Source organism: Giraffa tippelskirchi, chromosome 3, assembly GCF_054371585.1.
Source record: "Giraffa tippelskirchi isolate mGirTip1 chromosome 3, T2T-mGirTip1v1.2.pri, whole genome shotgun sequence".
NCBI classification, from domain to species: domain Eukaryota; kingdom Metazoa; phylum Chordata; class Mammalia; order Artiodactyla; family Giraffidae; genus Giraffa; species Giraffa tippelskirchi.
The window spans coordinates 98,835,103-98,859,847 of NC_137277.1; the positions used below are offsets into that span (position 1 = coordinate 98,835,103).

At 37.6% G+C, this 24,745-nt stretch overlaps 1 protein-coding gene across 8 annotated transcripts in view; it reads left to right on the plus strand.

Annotated features, from left to right (window-relative positions):
• The window catches only part of BAZ2B (bromodomain adjacent to zinc finger domain 2B), a 414,086-nt gene that overhangs the window by 327,961 nt on the left and 61,380 nt on the right, over nucleotides 1-24,745 (plus strand). For 5 of the 8 annotated variants that reach the window (XM_081582778.1, XM_081582779.1, XM_081582783.1 and 2 more), the window contains 4 exons: nucleotides 464-529; nucleotides 3,575-3,619; nucleotides 3,839-3,865; nucleotides 5,106-5,171. In XM_081582778.1, the coding sequence (XP_081438904.1) occupies nucleotides 464-529; nucleotides 3,575-3,619; nucleotides 3,839-3,865; nucleotides 5,106-5,171 (204 nt within the window). The remainder of the gene's footprint in view (nucleotides 1-463; nucleotides 530-3,574; nucleotides 3,620-3,838; nucleotides 3,866-5,105; nucleotides 5,172-24,745) is intronic. The other 3 variants (XM_081582781.1, XM_081582780.1, XM_081582785.1) reach the window with 1 other exon arrangement.

A 24,745-nucleotide genomic window follows, 5' to 3' on the forward strand; every position in this document is an offset into this window, starting at 1 on the left:
TTCTTGAAAACCTTGAATTTAATCACAATAAACATTTAGAGAAAAATAGCTTATATTTACCGTTTAAAATCTACCCCATCTTCTTAATTTTTTACAGTGATCATGTTTTACTTTTAAAAATCAGAAAAAGCAAAAATAATATAAAAAAACTTTTTCTGTGATTGTTTTAATGTAAAATAAACAATTATTCCAGACTTTTAATAGAATTGAAAAAATCAAGAAAAGCTGACATATTCTTAGAAATTTTAAGAATTTTTTACATCTTAATGCTAATCTTTACATTCGAAATGAAAATTAGTTTGTAAATATATTATTAACTGTGAGAAAATCTGTAATTGTCTACTTGTATGTCACGTGTTGTTTTCTATCTTGTGAGTCATGTAGCTCCAAGTTCAAGTCATAGATTATTTTCAGGTTGCAGTGGTACTGTTATATGACTTTGAGACCTGTTTTCCATGCACAGGCAAAAAAGAAAAAGAAGGAAGAAGCAGCAAATGCCAAATTATTGGAGGCCGAGAAACGAATAAAGGTTAGTTTAGATGAGAATCTGTTTTCATTTTTTAAGAATAAAAATTATATGGTATTATATTAGTATCAATTATCACCGACTCAATGGACATGAGTTTGGGTAAACTCTGGGAGTTGGTGATGGACAGAGTGGTCTGACGTGCTGCAGTTCATGGGGTTGCAAAGAGTCAGACACGACTGAGCGACTGAACTGAACTGATACTAGTATCAATTATATTAAAAATAGCCCTCCTCAAAATGATTCGCTGAAAAAATGTTGATCACAGACAAAACATGTGTATAATGTGTGTTTTTAGTGTATATATATTGTATATATTATTTTATATTTTATTATACAGGTTCTGTGTGATACTTTGAGCTCTTTAAATAGCAGACATTAAATCAGAAATATAAACTATCACATAATACCTGTATATAGTTTAAATGGATAAGATCTCCCCAGAGCTGTTTATGTTCCAAATCCAGTTCCCTCCTTAGATTATAGTTTTTTCTTTGTGAATGTCTAGCAACTGTTTTTAACTATTAAAAAGCGAAAAGCCTTCCAAAACCAAAACCTAGCTTTATCAGCTATCACTTACCAATACTAAAATTACCCATCGCTATTTACTGTAACTTCATATGTTGTTTGGAGACGTTTTAGTTTTGATTTTCTGGCATGAAGCATGAGAGAGTTGGACCCTCATACCCCTTTTGACCACTGCCCCCTGCCCCTACACACACACATTTCATCTTTTATCTTCCACTTTTTATGATATTTGTTTACTAAAACTGAACAGCTAGGTGGGCATAACAGTTTAAGGAATAGCCACTACTGTTACATCTTATTACACGATGGTGTGATCACTCACCTAGAGCCAAACATCCTGGAATGTGAAGTCAAGTGAGCCTTAGGAAGCATCACTACGAACAAAGCTAGTGGAAGTGATGGGATTCCAGTTAGCTATTTCAAATCCTAAAAGTTGATGCTGTAAAAGTGCTACACTCAGTATGTCAGCAAATTTGGAAAACTCAGCTGTGGCCACAGGACTGGAAAAGGTCAGTTTTCATTCCAATCCCTAAGAAAGGCAATGCCAAAGAATGCTCAAACTACCGCACAATTGCACTCATCTCACATGCTAGTAAAGTAATGCTCAAAATTCTCCAAGCCAGGCTTCAACAATATGTGAACTGTGAACTTCCAGATGTGCAAGCTGGTTTTACAAAAGGCAGAGGAACCAGAGATCAAATTGCCAACATCTGCTGGATCATCAAAAAAGCAAGAGAGTTCCAGAAAAACATCTACTTAAGCTTTATTGACAATGCCAAAGCCTTTGACTGTGTGGATCACAATAAACTGTGGAAAATTCTGAAAGAGATGGGAATACCAGACCACCTGACCTGTCTCTTGAGAAACCTGTATGCAGGTCAGGAAGCACCAGTTAGAACTGGACATGGAACAACAGACTGGTTCCAAACAGGAAAGGAGTACGTCATGGCTGTATATTGTCACCCTGCTTATTTAACTTATATGCAGAGTATATCATGCGAAACACTGGGCTGAATGAAGCACAAGCTAGAATCAAGATTGCTGGGAGAAATATCAATAACCTCAGACATGCAAATGATACCACTCTTATGGCAGAAAGCGAAAAAGAACTTAAGAGCCTCTTGATGAAAGTGAAAGAGGAGAATGAAAAAGTTGGCTTACAGCTCAACATTCAGAAAACTATGATCATAGCATCTGGTCCCATCACTTCATGGCAGATAGTTGGGGAAACAATGGAAACAGTGGCAGACTTTATTTTTTTGGGCTCCAAAATCACTGCAGATGGTGACTACAGCCATGAAATTAAAAGACACTTACTCCTTGGAAGGAAAGTTATGACTAACCTAGACAGCATATTAAAAAGCAGAGAGATTGCTTTGCCAACAAAGGTCTGTCTAGTCAAGGCTATGGTTTTTCCAGTGGTCATGTATGGATATGAGAGTTGGACTATAAAGAAAGCTGAGCGCCGAAGGATTGATGCTTTTGAACTGTGGTGTTGGAGAAGACTCTTGACAGTCCCTTCGACTGCAAGGAGATCCAACCAGTCCATCCTAAAGGAGATCAGTCCTGGATGTTCATTGGAAGGACTGATGCTGAAGCTGAAGCTCCAATACTTTGGCCACCTGATGCGAAGAGCTGACTCATTTGAAAAGACCCTGATGCTGGGCAAGATTCAAGGCAGGAGGAGAAGGGGACAGCAGAGGATGAGATGGTTGGATGGCATCACTGACTCAATGGACATGAGTTTGGGTAAACTCCAGGATTTGGTGATGGACAGGGAGCCCTGGTGTGCTGCAGTTGATGGGGTCACAAAGAGTCGGACACGACTGAGTGACTGAACTGAACTGAACTGGTTACATTTTATAAAGCTAGGGAACTGTTTGTCACCTTTTCTACATAGACTCTCTTACTTTGTTCTTTAGATTTCTACTCCTTTTCATGACTGCCCTTTATATTAATTTCATTCATATTTTAGCTTTATGAAATATTCATGTGGTGACATTCACACAATTACATGCATTAGGCCCCACCCTTTTGAAACAATGCCCTCAATTGTAGGTGGACATAACACTCAGATTTATGCCTTTGTCTCTTGTCACTCTCATTCCTGTACAGTGTGTAGAAATGACATAGATCCTGTTAATCATAGAATTTTTAGGAATTTATATTCAGAGTAGAGAGAGTTTTAATGAGCTAGACATGAGGGTTGCTGTGTTATGTGTTTTTTTTTTAAGTGCCATTTGTATCCGATATGCTCTGTCCATCTAGCTAGTCAGTTCTGTGAACATGCCATTGAAGTGTGCTGTTAAGTCAGATGCTTGCTCTTATCATACAGTTTTTATATATTAGGTAACCATATGAAGTTGCCACTTTATAAGTAAAACAAAATTGGATATTTGAAATTTCATGTGGTTCAACCTAATAGAAGAGTATAGAATCTCAGAAAAGGAGCTTTTAATACTTGTAGCATGTCCTAAATTTTTCCTAAAAATCATATATTAAAAGTTTCTTATTTTTAAGGAAAAAGAAATGAGAAGACAGCAAGCTGTTCTTCTAAAGCATCAGGTCTGTATACACACAGTTATACAAATTTTGAAATGTACATTTTATAGTTTTTCTTAAATCTGTTTTTTGAAAAATCTTCAAAATATTTTCTTAAAAATTTCCAATGTAATTCCTGCTTAAATTCCTTGCTTTGGTATTGGTGTCTTTTGGGGGGTTAAAAATTGGTTTCATGACTCTGTGATTTCTGTTTCATAATGTTGTGCCAACTCTTTCTACCAGGAGTTGGAGAGGCATAGACTAGATATGGTATGGGTATGTTTATTTTTGTACATCTAACACCGCATTGTGATCTGGTTGTGATATGGTTGTCATAGCAATGCATAAAGTGTAGCACTGGCTGCTGTCATATTACATACTGCTGCATGGCTTTACAGCACAGTGCATTGCATACATCTGCTTGACTATCTATAAAAGAAATACAGTATATATCCAAGATTCGTAATTGAATCATGCAAGCCTTAAATAGGCTGCTGTCTAAAAGTTTACATTACTGATGTCACAGTGAAAGTTGGATCACTATACAATTAGATACAATTATGACCCATATTCTCCCATCATTCTAGATGCAAAACTGCCATTGAATACAATGGGAATTTTGGGTTAGTTTGATGAGAGAATATGAAATATGTTCTGGTTTTATGGACAAATTTTAGAAATGTTTAGAAATATCTCTTTGGGCGAACCACATATATTTAAACAAAAAGAACTGATTCAACATTATAGCTATGTGATTTTTTTTTTTATTTAATAAAAGGAGACTATCAAAGTAAGCTAGTGCTTACTTTATTTTCATACTGTGCCTTTTAGATTTAACTTGTGAGCCCATGGTGCAGCTTTAGTGGCTTTCAATACTGCATCAAGGGGCAGACATCAGTAAACAGGAATATCTCATTTCTTTGATGGTGTTATATGAACCATGACTAGTTTAAATTGGTATAAAAGCTTTAAAAAAAAAAACTTTCTAATTTGTCGGTGGATTATTGGATTTACAAAATGATAGTGTATTTGAAATAAAAGTAATTCTAAAACCGTGAAGTAAAAGTGATTTTAAAGCAATTTCTGCCTGATCTAAATAAAAATTACAACCTTTAGTTTAATTGGCTATAGTACATATTTGTGGTTTTTCTAATAGCAGATGTAAGGTAACTGACCTGTTCCAGCCAACCATTATGCTTTTTGTTCTGCCAGCTTTTGAAGGAGCATCACAACTGACCATAAGTAAATCTTGTATGCTTCTGTTTACACTGTCTCCATGTTCATTGCTTTACCTTTTTGCTTTTGATTGTTCTTGTATTTGCTTTCTAAACCTGAACTAAAACATGCACAGACTGGCCATTCTTGTCTTATATTTAGTATTTACTGTGACTTGTCTATAAATGCTAAACATGCTATACAGAGTTTTTTGTTTTGTTTTGTTTTTCCATTTGAAGATCAAGCTATTAACTATGATTGAGTTATATTCCTAATTTTATCTGGCTTAATATAGGAACGAGAGAGAAGGCGACAACATATGATGCTTATGAAAGCTATGGAAGCTCGTAAAAAGGCAGAAGTAAGTGTATATTTCTAGAAAAATATTATCCTGCCATAAATTAATATTTTTCTTAAACATTGACTCTTCTAAATATAATTGTTTTGGAGTATGGGTTTATCATGGTTTACTGATTTTCATAAGCAAACCAAAGGTTAGAGATAGTAACTAAGTGTTAGAACATAAAAGAATGTAGGAAGGATTCCAATGTATGAGTTAATTTTCTTGGCTGAGATTTTAATTACCTGTTTTAAATACAGTGAATGGCATTCATTTGGATCAAAGTAGCTTATTTCTCAGAGAAGGAAATGGCTACCCACTCCAGTATTCTTGCCTGGAAAATCCCGTGGACAGAGGAGCCTGGTGGGCTGCTGTCCATGGGGTCGCACAGAGTTGGACATGACTGAAGTGACTTAGCATACATGCATGCATTGGAGAAGGAAATGGCAACCCACTCCAGTATTCTTGCCTGGAAAATCCCAGGGACAGAGGAGACTGGTGAGCTGCCATCTTTGGGGTCACACAGAATCAGACATGACTGAGGTGACTTAGCAGCAGCAGCTATTTCTTACTGTGACCAGAGTTTCACAAAATTTATGTTACAGCATGCCTAGACAAGTTCTATATGTCCTCATTCAAACATCAGTCAGTCATGGACTTTTGCCCTCACAATTATTCTTTAACATTCTATGTGTAAAATTAGGTCTGGGTACTATCCTTGAAATAAGACTTTTACCATATAATTCAAACAATAAAATTATTGAAATGTCAAAATGAGCTTATATGGATTTTCATAGAAATCAGTTAAAGGTTAAAAAATGTTACAAAGGAATGCATCATAACAGTTGAATAGAGGTATGGCCATAATAACCGGGCTTCCCAGTTGGCTCAGCGGTAAAGAATCCACCTGCAGGAAAGGCAGGTTCAATCCCTGGGTCAGGAAGATCCCCTGGAGAAGGAAATGGCAACCCAGTGCAGTATTCTTACCTGGAACATCCCATTGCAGAGGAGCCTAGTGGGCTACAGTCCATGAAGTCGCAAAAGAGTTAGACACAACTTAGCGACTAAACGACAACGTTATAACCAGGGCTTTGAAGTAACAAGAGACTCAGATACCCATGCTAACTCTAAACCAGCTTGCTTTAGCTCTTCACATTCTTTCTTTTTTAAAATTGATATAATGATTCTTGTATCTCCTGTGATTATAAGATTATCAACTGGGATAAGCATTTAATAAATAATAATTAAAGAAAATCAGACAGTTTGGTCTAGAAGTTGAGAGCCCTATATTTCCGATTTTGGATCTCAGCTCTGGCTTAAACTATATATTTCTGATATAAAGACACAGTGTATATATTGTTTAGGAACTTGGACATTGTAACTAATGATCAGGATTTGAATTCTTGTTTCAATACATTCCAGCCATATGACCTTGGGCAAGTTATTTAACCTCTCTGTGATTCTTTTTTTTTTTTGGTCTATAAAATGGAGATGACACTACTTCCTATTTCATCAGGTTTGTAGTTATGATTAAATGGATATGTGTTAGATGAGTGTAAGTGTAAAGTTCTTGGAACAGTGCCTGGTACTACATAGTGCCTACTTACTACAATAAGTTACTTATTACTATATAGGTGGTTTTTTCCTTACATGTTAATTATCCAGGACCACTGACACCCTCTACATCTAACATCATAACATGGATTTGTAACTATAATCTCTGAAAAACGACAGGCAGTGAAAGAGAGAGGTAATGGCTTCCAGGAATGGGCATGGCTGTGAACCCTGTTGCCTTCTGAACGCAATGGTGTGAAGAGTAGGGAAGGGGATTAATTAAAATCCTGAGAGCTCAACCTAATTTTCTCCTATCTGAAGAGATGCGAACTGAGAGAGTAACTCAGGGAAAAGGCCTGGAAAATTCCTCAAGAGACAAGTTCTTCCTTGGCAAGTATTCTTTTTACCAGAAGGACTAAGAAAAACTAGGGCTTGTCATTCTGATTTTTCCTGTTGGAGAAGAAAGGTTAAGGAAACGCAGAGCATTATCTCCAGATATATGGGATTTAGTACAAGGGGACATCCAAGAGACTAGTAAAGATAAGATCATCCAAGTGGGAAAAAAAAAGTCATCCGAGGATAACAATGCTCAGGTTAAGAGACACCCAGAAGACCCAAAAGTCGTGACCTCTTCCATTGGTTTTCCATATTTGCTTCTGTGCCTGGGAAGAGAGTAAAGAAAGCTGCTGAAGAGAGGTGAATAAGAGCTGCATTGAGTAGAAGGTAGCAGCCACAGGATCAATGAAGATAGTTAAGATGAAATCTTCTAAGAATCCCTCAAGAACCAAGAGCGCTTTTCATGGGAAAAGAATATTCCCTTGACTAGATAGAGTGAAATCAGGTACAGCACTTCCAATAAAACTTGGAAGGGGATATGAAGAACCAGGTACAGCTCTCCCTCTTCTAGCTACCTTCATTCTCAGAAAAAATAAATATCCATAGCATACAAAATGACTCACTCTTCAATTTAAAGTACTTACGAATATAAAAACAATTATCAGATAAAGTGAGAAGAAACTAAAAAAGATTAAACCACCTGTATTGGAGTAATACAAGTTCTTGATAGGGCTGTCCCTAACTGGAAAAGAAATGTCAAGAAAACCATGCCAAAATGTTAAACCAAAAACTATATGTGTGTGTGTACATGTACATTTATACATAAAGTAATAGCTTAAAGCATAATAACCTAAAGGAACTTACTTTCTCTGCTTTCATTCTTGCTTTTCTCAGTCCTCACTATGCATTCTCCACAGAGCAGCCTAAGTGATCTTTTCAGAATATAAAACAGATTATATCTTAACACTATCCAGTGGCTTCTTGTTATGGTTGTAATAAAGTCCACCATGCAATTTGTACCTGATATAGTATATTCCAGCCAGTTTTGCCTTTTTATTACTCCTAAACAAAGGATCTTTCCTATTTGATGTTCTTCCAGCAAATATTCAAGTGATTCTTATTTATTCTTCAGTCATAGATTAAATTTTAACTTATCAGAGAGGCCTTCCCAGAATACTTAATTTTGCTTTTTCTCACACCTAACCTCTAGAACTCCATCCCATTATTTTATTTATTTTATACTTGTTTATAGTTTATCTTCTCCAAAAATGTAAGATCTATGAGGATAGGAATCTTGTGTATCATTGTATCATAAGTGTTGTGATTAGAGCCAGCTATACAGTGGTGCTTAGAAAATTGTTGAATAAATGAATGAGTTGAAATGAAAGTGACAGTTAAAGTACTAAGGAAACAAGTTGAGGATAAAACAAAATCATTAAAGAAAGTGTATTATATGTTTCTGTCTATATAATTTTCTTTATGTAATAAAAATTATTTTATTCTTGATTTTTTAAGAGTATACACTTAAGGAATTATTATTTAAAATAATACAATAACATATGTCATAAATAATCCTGTATCAGGATGTTTGAGAGAATCCCATGGGTAAAACTTCTCAAGATGTTACTATTCTCTGATAACTATGAACATGTGAACAGGATGAGGTAATTTTACCATTTTACCAGTTATTCAGATTTTTGTGGCCACACCATGCGGCATTCAGTATCCTTGTTCCCTGGCTGGGAATTGAATCCTCAGCCCCTGCATTGGGAGCACAGAGGTTTAACCACTGGACTACCATGGAAGTCCACAGTTATTCAGATTTTAAGTTGTATTCCTCTACTGAATGATACCTATAGATTTTAGTAATCAACTAAGTATTTTTAAAAATTTCTTAAAATGCTATTATGTACACAGCATTAAATTCGATGCTGCAGGAAAAGCAAAAAATGTTAAGGATACTTTTTATCATATCAGAGAGATAAAACTTTACACTATAAGCGGTGACTAGGTGTATATTTTTACTGATAATCTAAACTTTCACCATATCTTTTATATGAACTTAGCCCTTGGTGAATATTAACAAATTATTACTAAATATACTTATTCCTTTCTTCATTATTGCTTAACATTCTCAAGGTGTGACTGGTATCATGCCAATAATGGGCATATCTTGGCTTCATATTCTGTGTCTTATTACCTCCTAATAGCTCAGTTGCATTTTTTTTCTTTTGCTAACTGCTAGAAGAACAAATTTTACTGTAAGTTAAAGCCATATAATACTTAGGCAGGATCAACTCAAAATTCTGAAATTACCTAGTGTAACCTTTAATTCTAAACTTTAATACTTTTATAATTTAATTATTAAGTTGTAAAGAAAAATTAAGATGTTATAGGTAATCTTTAAAAAATTGAGGTTAAAAAACTAATTGCTTTCACCTTGTTAATCAGAAATCTCTAACATCTGAATTTATTCCAAGTAACTCCTCATAGTCATCAAAATAAAAAGGTAACACAAACACCATTTTCATGTTTCTTTGTGTACACTACACTGATCTTACTTTTTGATTTAGTATTAATATATTTTTCACTAAAAATATCCCAAATTTATATAAGTCCCCTAACTTAGAAATGTAATTTCTATAGTTTTTCCTTTAATCTATAATTAATAAGAATATTCAGACATATAAATTACCTTATTTATTTTTCTTACATTAATTTTAATATAGTATAATAGTTCATAAATATTTTTATAACATAATATAAGAAAGAATAATTTTTAGCCTTGTGAAGGTTTATATGCTAATGTAACTCAAGTCTTATGAAATATATGTGCTTTAATTATTACTAATCATTGGAAATTTAAGTTGGTTTCAGCAGTGTGACGAAGTAGCTCAAAACCTATTGTTTTCATTTATAAAAACTTCAAACTATGTCAATCACAAATTTATGAACACTTTACTCATATTATCTGAAAAATCACCAGAGCAATCTTAAGAGTCTTTTGCATATCTCCCCAAGGATCAATAAACACAAAAGGTTGTTAAACATGCATCTATTACAGAATAACTATGTCAGCACTTTAGGCAACAAAACCATAAAACAGAAGGGAGTATTTCATGTTTCAGAAGTCATCTAATAATTTGAATGCAGAAAAAATGTATAACCCCTCAAGTCATGAGAATATTTTGATAATCCTATATTTATACTAATCATTACTTAGTGAAAAACAAAGTAGAATTGCCCATGTGCATACTTATGTTTAAGCAAACCCATTTTTCTGTTGAACGTGTGTACTTATATGACATACTTCTGTATTGTACTTTATATAATCTACTTAATTTCAATTTTAAAATTCAGTTACCTTTATTTTTTTTTTCAGCAGAACAAAATTTATTTCTCTTATAACCAAATTCTTATAGAACCATGTAAGACAGTTCATACATAGATCATGATGTAGGAAGGTCTTCCTCAGTCTGAATCTTTAGATCAGCAGAGACTAAAATATAGGCTTTCAAGACCATATCACTCTGTCATAGACAATAGGATCTGTCCTGTTAGATTTGATTATACTTTTTCTTTTTTTCAGGTCCATCTTGGTTTTTTTTAATTTATTTATTTTGCTGCATCGGGTGTTAGTTGTGACACGTGGGATCTTGCTTGTGTCATGTGGAATCTTTCCTTGTGGCACTTAGTCTCTCTAGTTGTGTGGCATAGGCTCAGTAGCTGTGGCACACAGGCTTATTTGCTCCCTGGCATGTGGGATTTTAGTTCCTGGACCAGGGATCAAACCCACATGCTCTGCATTGCAAGGCAGATTCTTTACCACTAGACCACCAGGAAAGTCCCCTCAGGTACATCTTAAATTTCAAAAATTTAGAAACTATCATCCTTCAGCATTGGTTTTTATCTCTTTCCACACAATCAAAGGCTTTGGCATAGTCAATAAAGCAGAAATAGATGTTTTTCTGAAACTCTCTTGCTTTTTCGATAATCCAGCAGATGTTGGCAATTTGAACTCTGGTTCCTCTGCCTTTTCTAAAACCAGCTTGAACATCTTGAAGTTCACAGTTCACGTATTGCTGAAGCCTGGCTTGGAGAATTTTGAGCATTACTTTACTGGTGTGTGAGATGAGTGTAATTGTGCAGTAGTATGAGCATTCTTTGGCATTGCCTTCCTTTGGGATTGGAAGCCTTTGACTGTATGGATCACAATGAACTGTGGAAAATTCTGAAGGAGATGGGAATACCAGACCACCTTACCTGCCTCTTGAGAAACTTGTATGCAGGTCAGGAAGTAACAGTTAAAACTGGACATGGAACAACAGACTGGTTGGTTCCAAATAGGAAAAGGAGTACGTCAAGGCTGTATATTGTCACCCTGCTTATTTAATTTATGTGCAGAGTATGTCATGAGAAATGCTGGGCTGGAAGAAACACAAGCTGGAATCAAGATTGCCAGGAGAAATATCAATAACCTCAGATATGCAGATGACACCACCCTTATGGCAGAAAGTGAAGAAGAACTAAAGAGCCTCTTGATGAAAGTGAAAGAGGAGAGTGAAAAAGTTGGCTTAAAGCTCAACATTCAGAAAACTAAGATCATGGCATCTGGTCGCTTTACTTCATGGAAAATAGATGGGGAAACAGTGGAAACAGTGGCAAACTTTATTTTTCTGGGCTCCAAAGTCACTGCAGATGGTGACTGCAGCCATGAAATTAAAAGACGCTTACTGCTTGGAAGGAAAGTCATGACCAACCTAGACAGCATATTAAAAAGCAGAGACATTACTTTGCCACAAAGGTCCATCTAGTCAAGACTATGGTTTTTCCAGTAGTCATGTATGGATGTGAGAGTTGGACTACAAAGAAAGCTGAGCGCCGGAGAATTGATGCTTTTTAACTGTGGTGTTAGAGATGACTGTTGAGAGTCCCTTGGGCTGCAAGGAGATCCAACCAGTCCATCCTAAAGGAGATCAGTCCTGGGTGTTCATTGGAAGGACTGATGTTGAAGTTGAAACTCCAATACTTTGGCCACCTGTTATGAAGAGCTGACTCATTTGAAAAGACCCTGATGCTGGGCAAGATTGAGGGCAGGAGGAGAAGGGGGCGACAGAAGATGAGATGGTTGGATGGCATCACCGACTCAATGGACATGGGTTTGGGTAGATTCTGGCAGTTGGTGATGGATAGGGAGGCCTGGCGTCCTGTGGTTCATGGGGTCGCAAAGAGTCAGACACTACTGAGCAACTGAACTGAACTGAACTGATTTTTCTTGCACCTTGGGAATACCAAGAAAAGAACTATAAACTGTGATAACATTTCCTGTAGGAGATCATAATATAACAGCCTCATGGTTACTTTGGAATGTTGCCTAGAAGTCAAAAAACAAAGTTTCTTTCAATATACCCATTTGTTAAGTTTGCCTAAAAGTCTGTGATTTATTTATTTATTTTTTAAAATTTTAATTGAAGGCTAATTACTTTACAATATTGTGGTGGTTTTTGCCATACATTCACATGAATCAGCCATGGGTGTACATGTGTTCCCCATCCTGACCCTCCCTCCCACTTCCCTCCCCATCCCATCTCTCAGGGTCATCCCAGTGCACCAGCCCTGAGCACCCTGCCTCATGCATTGAACCTGGACTGGTGATCTATTTCACATATGAACGTTTAAATGCTATTCTCTCAAATCACCCTGCCCTCACCTTCTCCCACAGAGTCCAACAGCCTGTTGTGTACTTCTGTATATCTTTTGCTGTCTCACATATAGGGTCATCGTTACCATCTTTCTAAATTCCATATATATGTGTTAATATACTGTATTGGTGTTTTTCTTTCTGACTTACTTCACTTTGTATAACAGGCTCCAGTTTCATCCACCTCATTAGAACTGATTCAAGTGCATTATTTTTAATAGCTGAGTAATATTCCATTGTGTATATGTACCACAGCTTTCTTATCCATTTGTCTGCCGATGGACATCTAGGTTGCTTCCGTGTCCTGGCTATTGTAAACAGTACTGCGATGAACATTGCCTCTTTCAATTCTGGTTTCCTCGGTGTGTATGCCCAACAGTGGGATTGCTGAGTCATATGGCAGTTCTATTTCCAGCTTTTTAAGGAATCTCCACACTGTTCTCCATAGTGGCTGTACTAGTTTGCATTCCCACCAACAGTGTAAGAGGGTTCCTTTTTCTCTCCACCCTTCCCTTTCTCTGCACCCTCTCCAGCATTTATTGTTTGTAGACTTTTGGATAGCAGCCATTCTGACCAGTGTGAGATAGTACCTCATTGTGGTTTTGATTTGCATTTCTCTGATAATGAGTGATGTTGAGCATCTTTTCATGTGTTGTTAACCATTTGTATGTCTTCTTTGGAGAAGTGTCTATTTAGTTCTGTGGCCCATTTTTTTATTGGGTCACTTATTATTCTGAAATTGAGCTGCAGGAGCTGCTTGTATATTTTTGAGATTAATTCTTTGTCAGTTGCTTCATTTGCTATTGTTTTCTCCCATTCTGAGGGCTGTCTTTTCACCTTATAGTTTTCTTCGTGTGCAAAAGTTTATAAGTTTAATTAGGCCCCATTTGTTTATTTTTGCTTTTATATCCAGTATTCTGGGAGGTGGGTTATAGAGGATCCTGCTTTGATTAATGTCAAAGAGTGTTTTGCCTATGTTTTCCTCTAGGAGTTTTATGGTTTCTGATCTTACATTTAGGTCTTCAATCCATTTTGAGTTTATTTTGTGTATGGTGTTAAAAAGTGTTCTAGTTTCCTTCTTTTACAAGTGGTTGACCAGTTTTCCCAGCACCACTTGTTAAAGAGATTGTCTTTTCTCCATTGTATATTCTTGCCTCCTTTGTCAAAGATAAGGTGTCCATAGGTGTGTGGATTTATCTCTGGGCTTTCTACTTTGTTCCATTGTTCTGTTTTTCTGTTTTTGGCCAGTACCACACTGTCTTGATGCCTGTTGCTTTGTAGTATAGCCTGAAGTCAGGCAGGTTGATTCCTCCAGTTCCATTCTTCTTTCTCAAGATTGCTTTGGCTATTCGAGGTTCTTTGTAATTCCAAACAAATTGTGAAATTATTTGTTCTAATTCTCTGAAAAATACTGTTGGTAGCTTGATAGGGATTGCATTGAATCTATAGATTGCTTTGGGTAGTATACTCATTTTCACTATATTGATTCTTCCGATCCATGAACATGGTATATTTCTCCATCTATTTGTGTCATCTTTGATTTCTTTCATCAGTGTTTTATAGTTTTCTATATATAGCTCTTTTGTTTCTTTAGGTAGATTTATTCCTAAGTATTTTATTCTTTTCGTTGCAATGGTGAATGGAATTGTTTCCTTAATTTCTCTTTCTGTTTTCTCATTGTTGGGAATGCAAGGGACTTCTGTGTGTTAATTATGTATCTGGCAACTTTACTGTATTCATTGATTAGCTCTAGTAATTTTCTGTTGGACTCTTTAGGGTTTTCTGTGTAGATGATCATGTCATCTGCAAACAGTGAGAGTTTTACTTCTTCTTTTCCAATCTGGATTCCTTTTATTTCTTTTTCAGCTCTGATTGCTGTGGCCAAAACTTCAAAAGCTATGTTGAATAGCAGTGGTGAGAGTGGGCATCCTTTTCTTGTTCCTGACTTTAGGGGAAATGCTTTCAATTTTTCACCATTGAGGATAATGTTTGCTGTGGGTTTATCTTATATGGCTTTTATTATGTTGAGGTATGTTCCTTCTATGCCTGCTTTCTGGAGGGTTTTTATCATAAATGGATGTTGAATTTTGTCAAAGGCTTTCTCTGCATCTATTGAGATAATCACATGGTTTTTATCTTTCAATTTGTTAATATGATGTATCACATTGATTGATTTGTGAATATTAAAGAATCCTTGCATCCCTGCAATAAAGCCCACTTGGTCATGATGTATGATCTTTTTATTATGTTATTGGATTCTGTTTGCTAGGATTTTGTTAAGGATTTTTGCATCTATGTTCATCAGTGATATTGGCCTGTAGTTTTCTTTTTTTGTGGCATCTTTGTTTGGTTTTGGTATTAGGGTGATGGTGGCCTCATAGAATGAGTTTGGAAGTTTACCTTCCTCTGCAATTTTATGGAAGAGTTTGAGTAGGATAGTGTTAGCTCTTCTCTAAATTTTTGGTAGAATTCATCTGTGAAGCCATCTGGTCCTGGGCTTTTGTTTGTTGGAAGATTTCTGAGTATGGTTTTGGTTTCTGTGCTTGTGATGGGTCTGTTAAGATTTTCTATTTCTTCCTGGTTTAGTTTTGGAAAGTTATACTTTTCTAAGAATTTGTCCATTTCTTCCAAGTTGTCCATTTTATTGGTATATAGTTGCTGATAGTAGTCTCTTATGATCCTTTGTATTTCTGTGTTGTCTGTTGTGGTTTCTCCATTTTCATTTCCAATTTTGTTGATTTGATTCTTCTCCCTTTGTTTCTTGATGAGTCTGGCTAACGATTTGTCTATTTTATTTATCTTCTTGAAGAACCAGCTTTTAGCTTTGTTGATTTTTGCTATGGTCTCTTGTTTCTTTTGCATTTATTTCTGCCCTAATTTTTGTGATTTCTTTCCTTCTACTAACCCTGGGGTTCTTCATTTCTTCCTTTTCTAGTTGCTTTAGGTGTAGAGTTGGGTTATTTATTTGATTTCTCTGCTGTTTCTTGAGGTAGGCTTGTATTGCTATGAACCTTCCCCTTAGCCCTGCTTTTACTGAATCCCCTAGGTTTTGGGTTGTTTTGTTTTCATTTTCATTCGTTTCTATGCATATTTTGATTTCTTTTTTGATTTCTTCTATGATTTTTGGTTAGTCAGAAGTGTGTTGTTTAGCCTCCATGTGTTTGTATTTTTCATAGTTTTTTTCCTGTAGTTGACATCTAATCTTCACCGCATTGTGATCAGAAAAGATGCTTGAGATGATTTAAATTTTTTTGAATTTACCAAGGTTAGAGTTATGGCCCAGGATTTGATCTATCCTGGAGAAGGTTCCGTGTGCACTTGAGAAAAAGGAGAAATTCATTGTGTTAGGGTGAAATGTCCTATAGGTATCAATTAGGTCTAACTGGTCCATGGTATCTTTTAAAGTTTGTTTCCTTGTTAATTTTCTGTTTAGTTGATCTATCCATAGGTGTGAGTGGGGTGTTAAAGTTTACCACTATTATTGTGTTACTGTTAATTTCCCCTTTCATATTTATTAGCATTTGCCTTACATATTGCAGTTCTCCTATGTTGGGTGCATATATAGTTATAATTGTTATATCTTCTTCTTGGATTGATCCTTTGATCATTATGTAGTGTCATTCTTTGTCTTTTTTCACGGCCTTTATTTCAAAGTCTATTTTATCTGATATGAGTATTACTACTCCTGCTTTCTTTTGGTCTCCATTTGCGTGAAATATCTTTTTCCAGCCCTTCACTTTCAGTCTGTATGTGTCCCTAGTTTTGAAGTGGGTCTCTTGTAGACAGCATATATAGGGATCTTGTTTTTGTATCCATTCAGCCAGTCTTTGTCTTTTGGTTGGGGCATTCAACCCATTTATATTTAAGATAGTTTTTGATAAGTATGATCCCCTTGCCATTTACTTTGTTGTTTTGGGTTCAAGTTTATAAACCTTTTCTGTGTTTCCTGTCTAGAGAAGATCCTTTAGCATTTATTGGAGAGCTGGTTTGGTGGTGCTGAATTCTCTGAGCTTTTGCTTGTCTGTAAAGCTTTTGATTTCTCCTTCATATTTGAATGAGATCGTTACTGGGTACAGTAATCTGGGTTGTAGGTTTTACTCTTTTATCACTTTAAGTATGTCCTGCTATTCCCTTCTGGCTTGAAGAGTTTCTATTGAAAGATCAGCTGTTATCTTTATGGGGATCCCTTTGTGGGTTATTTGTTGTTTCTCCCTTGCTGCTTTTAATATTTGTTCTTTGTGTTTGATCTTCATTAATTTGTTTAATATGTGTCGGGGTGTTTCACCTTAGGTTTATCCTGTTTGGGACTCTCTGGGTTTCTTGGACTTGGGTGGCTATTTCCTTCCCCATTTTAGGGAAGTTTTCAACTATTATCTCCTCGGGTATTTTCTCATGGCCTTTCTTTTTGTCTTCTTCTTCTGGGACTCCTATGATTTGAATGTTGGGGCATTTGACATTGTCCCAGAGGTCTCTGAGGTTGTCCTCATTTCTTTTAATTCTTTTTTCTTTTTTCCTCTCTGCTTCATTTATTTCCACCATTCTATCTTCCACCTCACTTATCCTATCTTCTGCCTCAGTTATTCTACTGTTGATTCCCTCCAGAGTGTTTTTGATCTCAGTTATTGCATTATTCATTATTGATTGACTCTTTTTTATTTCTTCTAGGTCCTTGTTAAACTTTTCTTGCATCTTCTCAATCCTTGTCTCCAGACTATTTATCTGTAACTCCATTTTGTTTTAAAGATTTTGGATCATTTTTACTATCATTATTCTGAATTCTCTTTCAGTTAGACTCCCTATCTCTTTCTCTTTTGTTTGGTTTGATGGGCTTTTATCATGTTCCTTTACCTGCTGAACAGTTCTCTGCCTTTTCATCTGGTTTAGGTTGCTGTGATTGGGGTGGCCTTTTGGTATGCTGGAAGTTTGTGGTTCCTCTTTATTGTGGAGGTTTCTCCTTGTGGGTGGGGTTGGAAGAGTGGCTTGTCAAGGTTTCCTGGTAGCGCAGCTTGCATCGGTGTTCTGTTGGGCGGAGCTGGGTCTCTTCTCTCTGGAGTGCAGTGACGTGTCCAGTAGTGAGTTTTGAGTTGTCTGTGGGTTTGGTGTGACTTTGGCTGCCTGTATTTTTGTGCTCAGGGTTATGTTACTGTGTTGTTGGAGAATTAGCTTGGTATGTCTTGCTCTGAAACTTGTTGGCTCTTGGGTGGAGCTTGGTTTCAGTGTAGGTATGGAGGCTTTTGGATGAGCTTTTGTCGATTAATGGTCCCTGGAGTCAGGAGATGTCTGGTGATCTCAAGTTTTGGATTTAGGCATCCTGCCTCTGGCTTTCAGTCTTATTCTTATAGTAGCCTCAAGACTTCTCCATCCATACAGCACTGATGATAAAACATCTAGGTTAGTGGTGAAAAGATTCTCCACAGTGAGGGACACCCAGAGAGGTTCAGAGTTACATGAAGAAGAGAAGAGGAAGGAGGGAGATAGAGGTGACCAGGAAGAGTAGTTCAGTTCAGTCGCTGAGTCGTATCCGACTCTCTGCGACCCCATGAATTGCAGCACGCCAGGCCTCTCTGTCCATCACCAACTCCCGGAGTCCACCCAAACCCATGTCCATCGAGTCGGTTATGCCATCCAACCATCTCATCCTCTGCCGTCCCCTTCTCCTTCCGCCCCCAATCCTACCCAGCATTAGGGTCATTTCCAGTGAGTCAACCCTTCCCATGAGGTGGCCAAAGTATTGGAGTTTCAGCTTCAACATCAGACCTTCCAGTGAACACCCAGGATTGATCTCTTTTAGGATGGATTGATTGGATCTCCTTGCAGTCCAAGGGACTCTCAAGAGTCTTCTCCAACACCACAGTTCAAAAGCATCAATTCTTCAGCACTCAGCTTTCTTCACCGTCCAACTCTCACATCCATACATGACCACTGGAAAAACCATAGCCTTGACTAGACGGACTTTTGTTGGCAAAGTAATGTCTCTGCTTTTAAATATGCTATCTAGGTTGGCTATAACTTTCCTTCCAAGAAGTAAACGTCTTTTAATTTCATGGCTGCAGTCACCATCAGCAGTGATTCTGGAGCCCAAAAAAATAAAGTCTGACACTGTTTCCACTGTTTCCCCATCCATTTCCCATGGAGTGATAGGACCAGATGCCATGATCTTAGTTTTCTGAACGTTGAGCTTTAAGCCAACTTTTTCACTCTCCTCTTTCACCTTCATCAAGAGGCTCTTTAGTTCTTCTTCACTTTCTGCCATAAGGGTGGTGTCATCCGCATATCTGAGTTTATTGATATTTCTCCCGGCAATCTTGATTCCAGCGTGTGCTTCTTCCAGCCCGGCGTTTCTCATGACGTACTCTGCACATAAGTTAAATAAGCAGGGTGACAATATACAGCCTTGATGTACTCCTTTTCCTATTTGGAACCAGTCTGTTGTTCCATGTCCAGTTCGAACTGTTGCTTCCTGACCTGCATACAGGTTTCTCAAGAGACAGGTCAGATGGTCTGGTATTCCCATCTCTTTCAGAATTTTCCACAGTTTATTGTGATCCACACAGTCAAAGGCTTTGGCATAGTCAATAAAGCAGAAATAGATGTTTTTCTGGAACTCTCTTGCTTTTTTGATGATCCAGCGGATATTGGCAATTTGATCTCTGGTTCCTCTGCCTTTTCTAAAACCAGCTTGAACATCTGGAAGTTCACGGTTCATGTATTGCTGAAGCCTGGCGTGGAGAATTTTGAGCATTACTTTACTAGCATATGAGATGAGTGCAATTGTGCAGTAGTTTGAGCATTCTTTGGCATTGCCTTTCTTTGGGATTGGAACGAAGACTGACCTCTTCTAGTCCTGTGTCCACTGCTGAGTTTTCCAAATTTGCTGGCATATCGAGTGCAGCACTTTCACAGCATCACCTTTGAGGATTTGAAATAGCTCAACTGGAATTCTATCACCTCCACTAGCTTTGTTCGTAGTGATGCTTTCTAAGGCCCACTTGACTTCACATTCCAGGATGTCTGGCTCTAGGTGAGTGATCACACCATCGTGATTATCTGGGTCGTGAAGATCTTTTTTGTACAGTTCTTCTGTGTATTCTTGCCACCTCTTCTTAATATCTTCTGCTTCTGTTAGGTCCGTACCATTTCTGTCCTTTATCGAGCCTATCTTTGCATGAAATGTTCCTTTGGTATCTCTAATTTTCTTGACGAGATCTCTAGTCTTTCCCATTTTGTTGTTTTCCTCTATTTCTTTGCACTGATCGCTGAGGAAGGCTTTCTTATCTCTCCTTGCTATTCTTTGGAACTCTGCATTCCAATGGGTATATCTTTCCTTTTCTCCTTTGCTTTTCACTTCTCTTCTTTTCACAGCTATTTGTAAGGCCTCCTCAGACAGCCATTTTGCTTTTTTGCATTTCTTTTCCATGGGGATTTTCTTGATCCCTGTCTCCTGTACAATGTCACGAACCTCTGTCCATAGTTCATCAGGCACTCTGTCTATCAGGTCTAGTCCCTTAAATCTATTTGTCACTTCCACTGTATACTCTTAAGGGATTTGATCTAGATCATACTTGAATGGTCTAGTGGTTTTCCCTACTTTCTTCAACTTAAGTCTGAATTTGGAAGAGTAGAGGGGGATTCAAAAGGGGAGAGAGCAGTCTAGCCAGTAATCAATTCCCTATTTGCTCTCCACCATCTGGAACACTTAGAGAGGGTCACAGAGTTCCGTAGAAAAGAGAAAAGGGAGGAAGAAGATAGAAGTGACCAGGAGGAGAGGAGGGGGAGTCAAAAGGAGAGAGATCAATCTAGCCTGTGATCAGTTCCCTGCGTTTTCTCCACAGCCCAGAACTCCCAAAGAGATTCACAGAATTAAGTAGAGAAGAGAAACGGGAGGGAGGAGATCGAGTTGACCTGGGGGAGAAAAAGGAGAGTCAAAAGGGGAGAGAGTGATCAAGCCGGTAATCACACTCCTAAGTAAAAACGGGTACTGAAGATTGGATTCTTAAAGGTACAAAATTGATAACAAATACCAAAAAGCAAAGATTATAAATCTAGAGTAGAGGTTAGACTCTCAAAAATACAGTATTAAAAAAAACAAAACAAAATTGCAAAAATGATATAAAAAAATATGAAATTTGCTTTAAAAATAGGGTCTTCTTTTTTCAAGGTAATAGTAGGTTTTAAAAAGAAAATTAAAGGATTAATAAAGAACTTAAAAATAAAAAAATTAAAAAGAAATTAAAAAATGATAATAGCAAAATATATCTAGAAATTTCTCTGAAGCTGTTGTGGGTAGTGTGTGATCAGTTCAGTTTCAGATAGTTACTTGTTCCACCTTATACTTCTTCTCAGGGTCTATAGGTCCCTTCCAATGGAGCTAGTGCTAACTACAGGGTTTTAATCTGTTGTACCTGTCACTTCCAGAGCAGTTCCCTATTCTTTGTTTATTTTGGCTTCCTGTTTGCAAGTCTCTTCAGTATCTTAACTTCCGTCCTGACACAAGAGGGCGAAGGTGGTCATTTATTTAGGCTCACTTGTTCAATTGTGCTGCGGGGAGGGAGGAACACTGCAAACAAATATCACTGGCATGTGTGGGGAGTGCTCGCAGTGTCTAGGTCACACTGGGTTTGCCCCCGCTCACGGCATGTGTACTTTCCCGGTCTGCACTGCCTAGGCTCCAGGTTGCTCTGCCAGGGAACGGTCTAAGGCAGGCCCTCGGTTGCATGCACTTCGCAGATCTACGCTGCTCAGGTTCAAGTTCTCGAGTACTCCACAAAGGCACAGACTCAGTTGGGCCTGCTTTTTGTGCCCTTCCCAAGTCCAAGCAGCTCAGGCGACCAGGTGCTTGGCGAGCACACACTCCCCAGGTATGGTGCGCCTTAGCACCTCCCTGGTCCCAGCCTCTCGGTTTCCTGGGTGTGCAGCGGCATCTCAGGTGTGCTGTGTGTCTCTTCTGGGGAGCTGATCTCTGCCTGCAACCCTCCTGATGGATGTCAGCCATTCAGTATCCCAGGAAGACTTGGTTAGTGACTGAGAGCCTGCTTGCAGTTTGGTAGGGGATGCCGTCTCTGGGGCCGAGTTTGCCCCTTTTTTTCCAGCTCTGGCTGGCGCCCACCTGCCTCCCTGCCTCTGGCAAGGGATGGGCTGGTCCGCAGCCACCTATCTCTCTTCTGGTATTTGCTCAGTCCTTTGTTCTATGAGCAGGCCAGCAGTGCCTTAGGTTAGAGCTTTTCATGGGAGAGTTCTCTCTCTCTGTCTCGCTTCCCTCTATTTTTTTTTTTTCCTCTCTGGCTATCCCAGGGTTTGGGTTGCTATCTCAGGTTAGCTCTCCCAGATTGCCCTCAGGGCATTCAGGCCCAATCCTGACCCTGATCAGTGCAGCCTATGCCTCCCTGTTCAGCCCCCGCTTGCTGGTGGCAGACGCGAGCGTCTGTGCTACTTCTATGCTGGGAGTTGTAGTTAGACCCATAATCTATGGGTTTTATTTATTTATTTTTTCCTCCCAGTTATGTTGCCCTCTGAGATTCCAAAACTCCCCATAGACCCGCCGGTGAGAGGGTCTCCTGGTGTTTGGAATCTTCTCTTTTAAGACTCCCTCCCTGGGACAGGTCTCTGTCCCTAACTCTTTTGTCTCTCTTTTTATCTTTTATATTTTGTCCTACCTCCTTTTGAAGACAATGGGCTGCCTTTCTGGGTGCCTGATGTCCTCCACCAGCGTTCAAAAGTTGTTCTGTGGTATTTGCTCAGTGTTAAAATGATCTTTCAATGAATTTGTGGGGGAGAAAGTGGTCTCCCCGTCCTATTCCTCTGCCATCTTAGGACCGCCCCCCCCCAGTTACCTTTAAAAACATGTAAAATGATTTCATTTTAACTACTCAGAAAAATATTAAATGTCATACACATTTAAAAGATACATGCACAGTTTTGGAAAGAATTCTTTTCAATGTAATTTAGATGTATTAAAATCTCTATCTGACAAGAATTATTAGCAATTTTTATTTTAATTTAGAAGACATTTGTTTAATAATAGCTGGCTTCCCTCATAGCTCCTTTGGTAAAGAATCCACCTGCAACACAAGAGACCCGGGTTCGATTCCTGGGTCGTGAAGAGCTGTTGGAGAAGGGATAGGCTACCCACTCCAGTATTCTTGGGCTTCCCTTGCGGCTCAGCTGGTGAAGAATCTGTCTACAATGTGGGGGACCTGGGTTTGATCCCTGGGTTGGGAAGATCCCCTGGAGAAGGGAAAGACTATGCACGCCAGTATTCTGGCCTGGAGAATTCCATGAACTATATAATCCATGGGGTCGCAAAGAGTTGGACACGACTTGCACTTTCACTTTCACTTTTCATTCTAAAAATATTTAATGATACTTAATCTAAAATAAGGGCTTCCCTGGTAGCTCAGTGGTGAAAGAATCTACCTGTAATGCAGAAGAGATGGGGTTGATCCCTCGGTTAGGAAGATCCCTGGAGATGGAAATGGCAACCCAGTCCAGTATTCTTGCCTGGAAAATCCCATGGACAGAGGAGCCTGGTGGGCTACAATGGTTGGGGTCACAGAGCAGTCAGACACGACTTAGCAACTAAACATTAACAATCTAAAGTGCTGACTTTTGTATAATAGTTTGGTGGATTTTATGAAAATGTGATACCTGGAAATTTTCTTTTTAAATAATATTTTATACCTGTAAAATACAAGGATGCATAATACAAATAAGGTATAATTTTATTAAAATTTGAAATATAAGGATTTCTATCATGGATTCATAATTTTTCATTGGTTTAAACTTAAATTTTTTATATTTTAAAGGTAAAAATAGGCCCTTAAAAGTTATCCTGATTTTTCTACTCATACCCAATATATGATATAAAATAGCACCAGTTTTACCCTTTATATCTGTCTTCTATAAATTGCTTGTGTTACTAATCTTAGTTACACTTTTATTCCTCTTGTACCCTGAGGTAAATCTGTGTCTCTTAAATAATATTTATATCTTTGAAATTTAAATACAAGTTGCTGTCAAAAGAAATGTATTCTCCTAATTATTCCCAGAGCAAATACCTAAGAGACCCAGTAGAATCGTAAAATACAAAAAACATAGGCATCTTTGCAGCATGGCCTCTTAAAACTTGCCTGTTTTGCAATCTAATAAGTTGTAAAACTTTATAATAGCAGATCCTCCTGCCACACTTGTTGTTTGGTTTTTAAACTTCTGTTATTTTAAAATAGAATACATGAATTTCATACCTTTGTTATTTTGCTTTGGATTTCTTGAAGTACTTTCATTTATGCTTTTAGAGTCCCTCAAATAATCTTTTTATGTGAGTAAAAAACTGCCTTTTAAATTGTCACCTTATGTATCTTAGGCTCTTTAGTATAATCTAAATTTAATGCATTTGATATTGAAAGGTGTTTCAATTTTGAGATTAAATTTAACTGATTTCTTAACTAAGATATTAGTAATATTTTAATACAGAAAATTTCTTTACTATAACTAAGATGATAAGATGTTTTATTTTAAATTAGATATATCCCAGAGATCTATATTTATTTCATAAATCTCCACATCTAGAAAACTGAGCGAGGACAGGAATAGCTGAGAATGAAAGCCAAAAGAATTAGAAGGAGATATTCTAATTTGCTTGTAATTATTTATAGTCAATCTAAAATATAGTCCAATACTTTGGCCACCTGATGCTAAGAGCTGACTCATTGGAAAAGACCCTGATGCTAGGAAAGATTGAGGGCAGGAGAAGAAGGGGACGACAGAGGATGAGATGGTTGGATGGCATCACCGACTCAATGGACATGGGTTTGGGTGGACTCTGGGAGTTGGTGATGGACAGGGATGCCTGGCATGCTGCGGTTCATGGGGTCGCAAAGAGTTGGACACGACTGAGCAACTGAACGGAACTGAACTGAAAATATAGTCAGGAGCTATATATCATAGTCATTTGTAGACAATTAAATTATTGCCTTGAAATTTAAATAATGTGGCATTTGTAGATTTA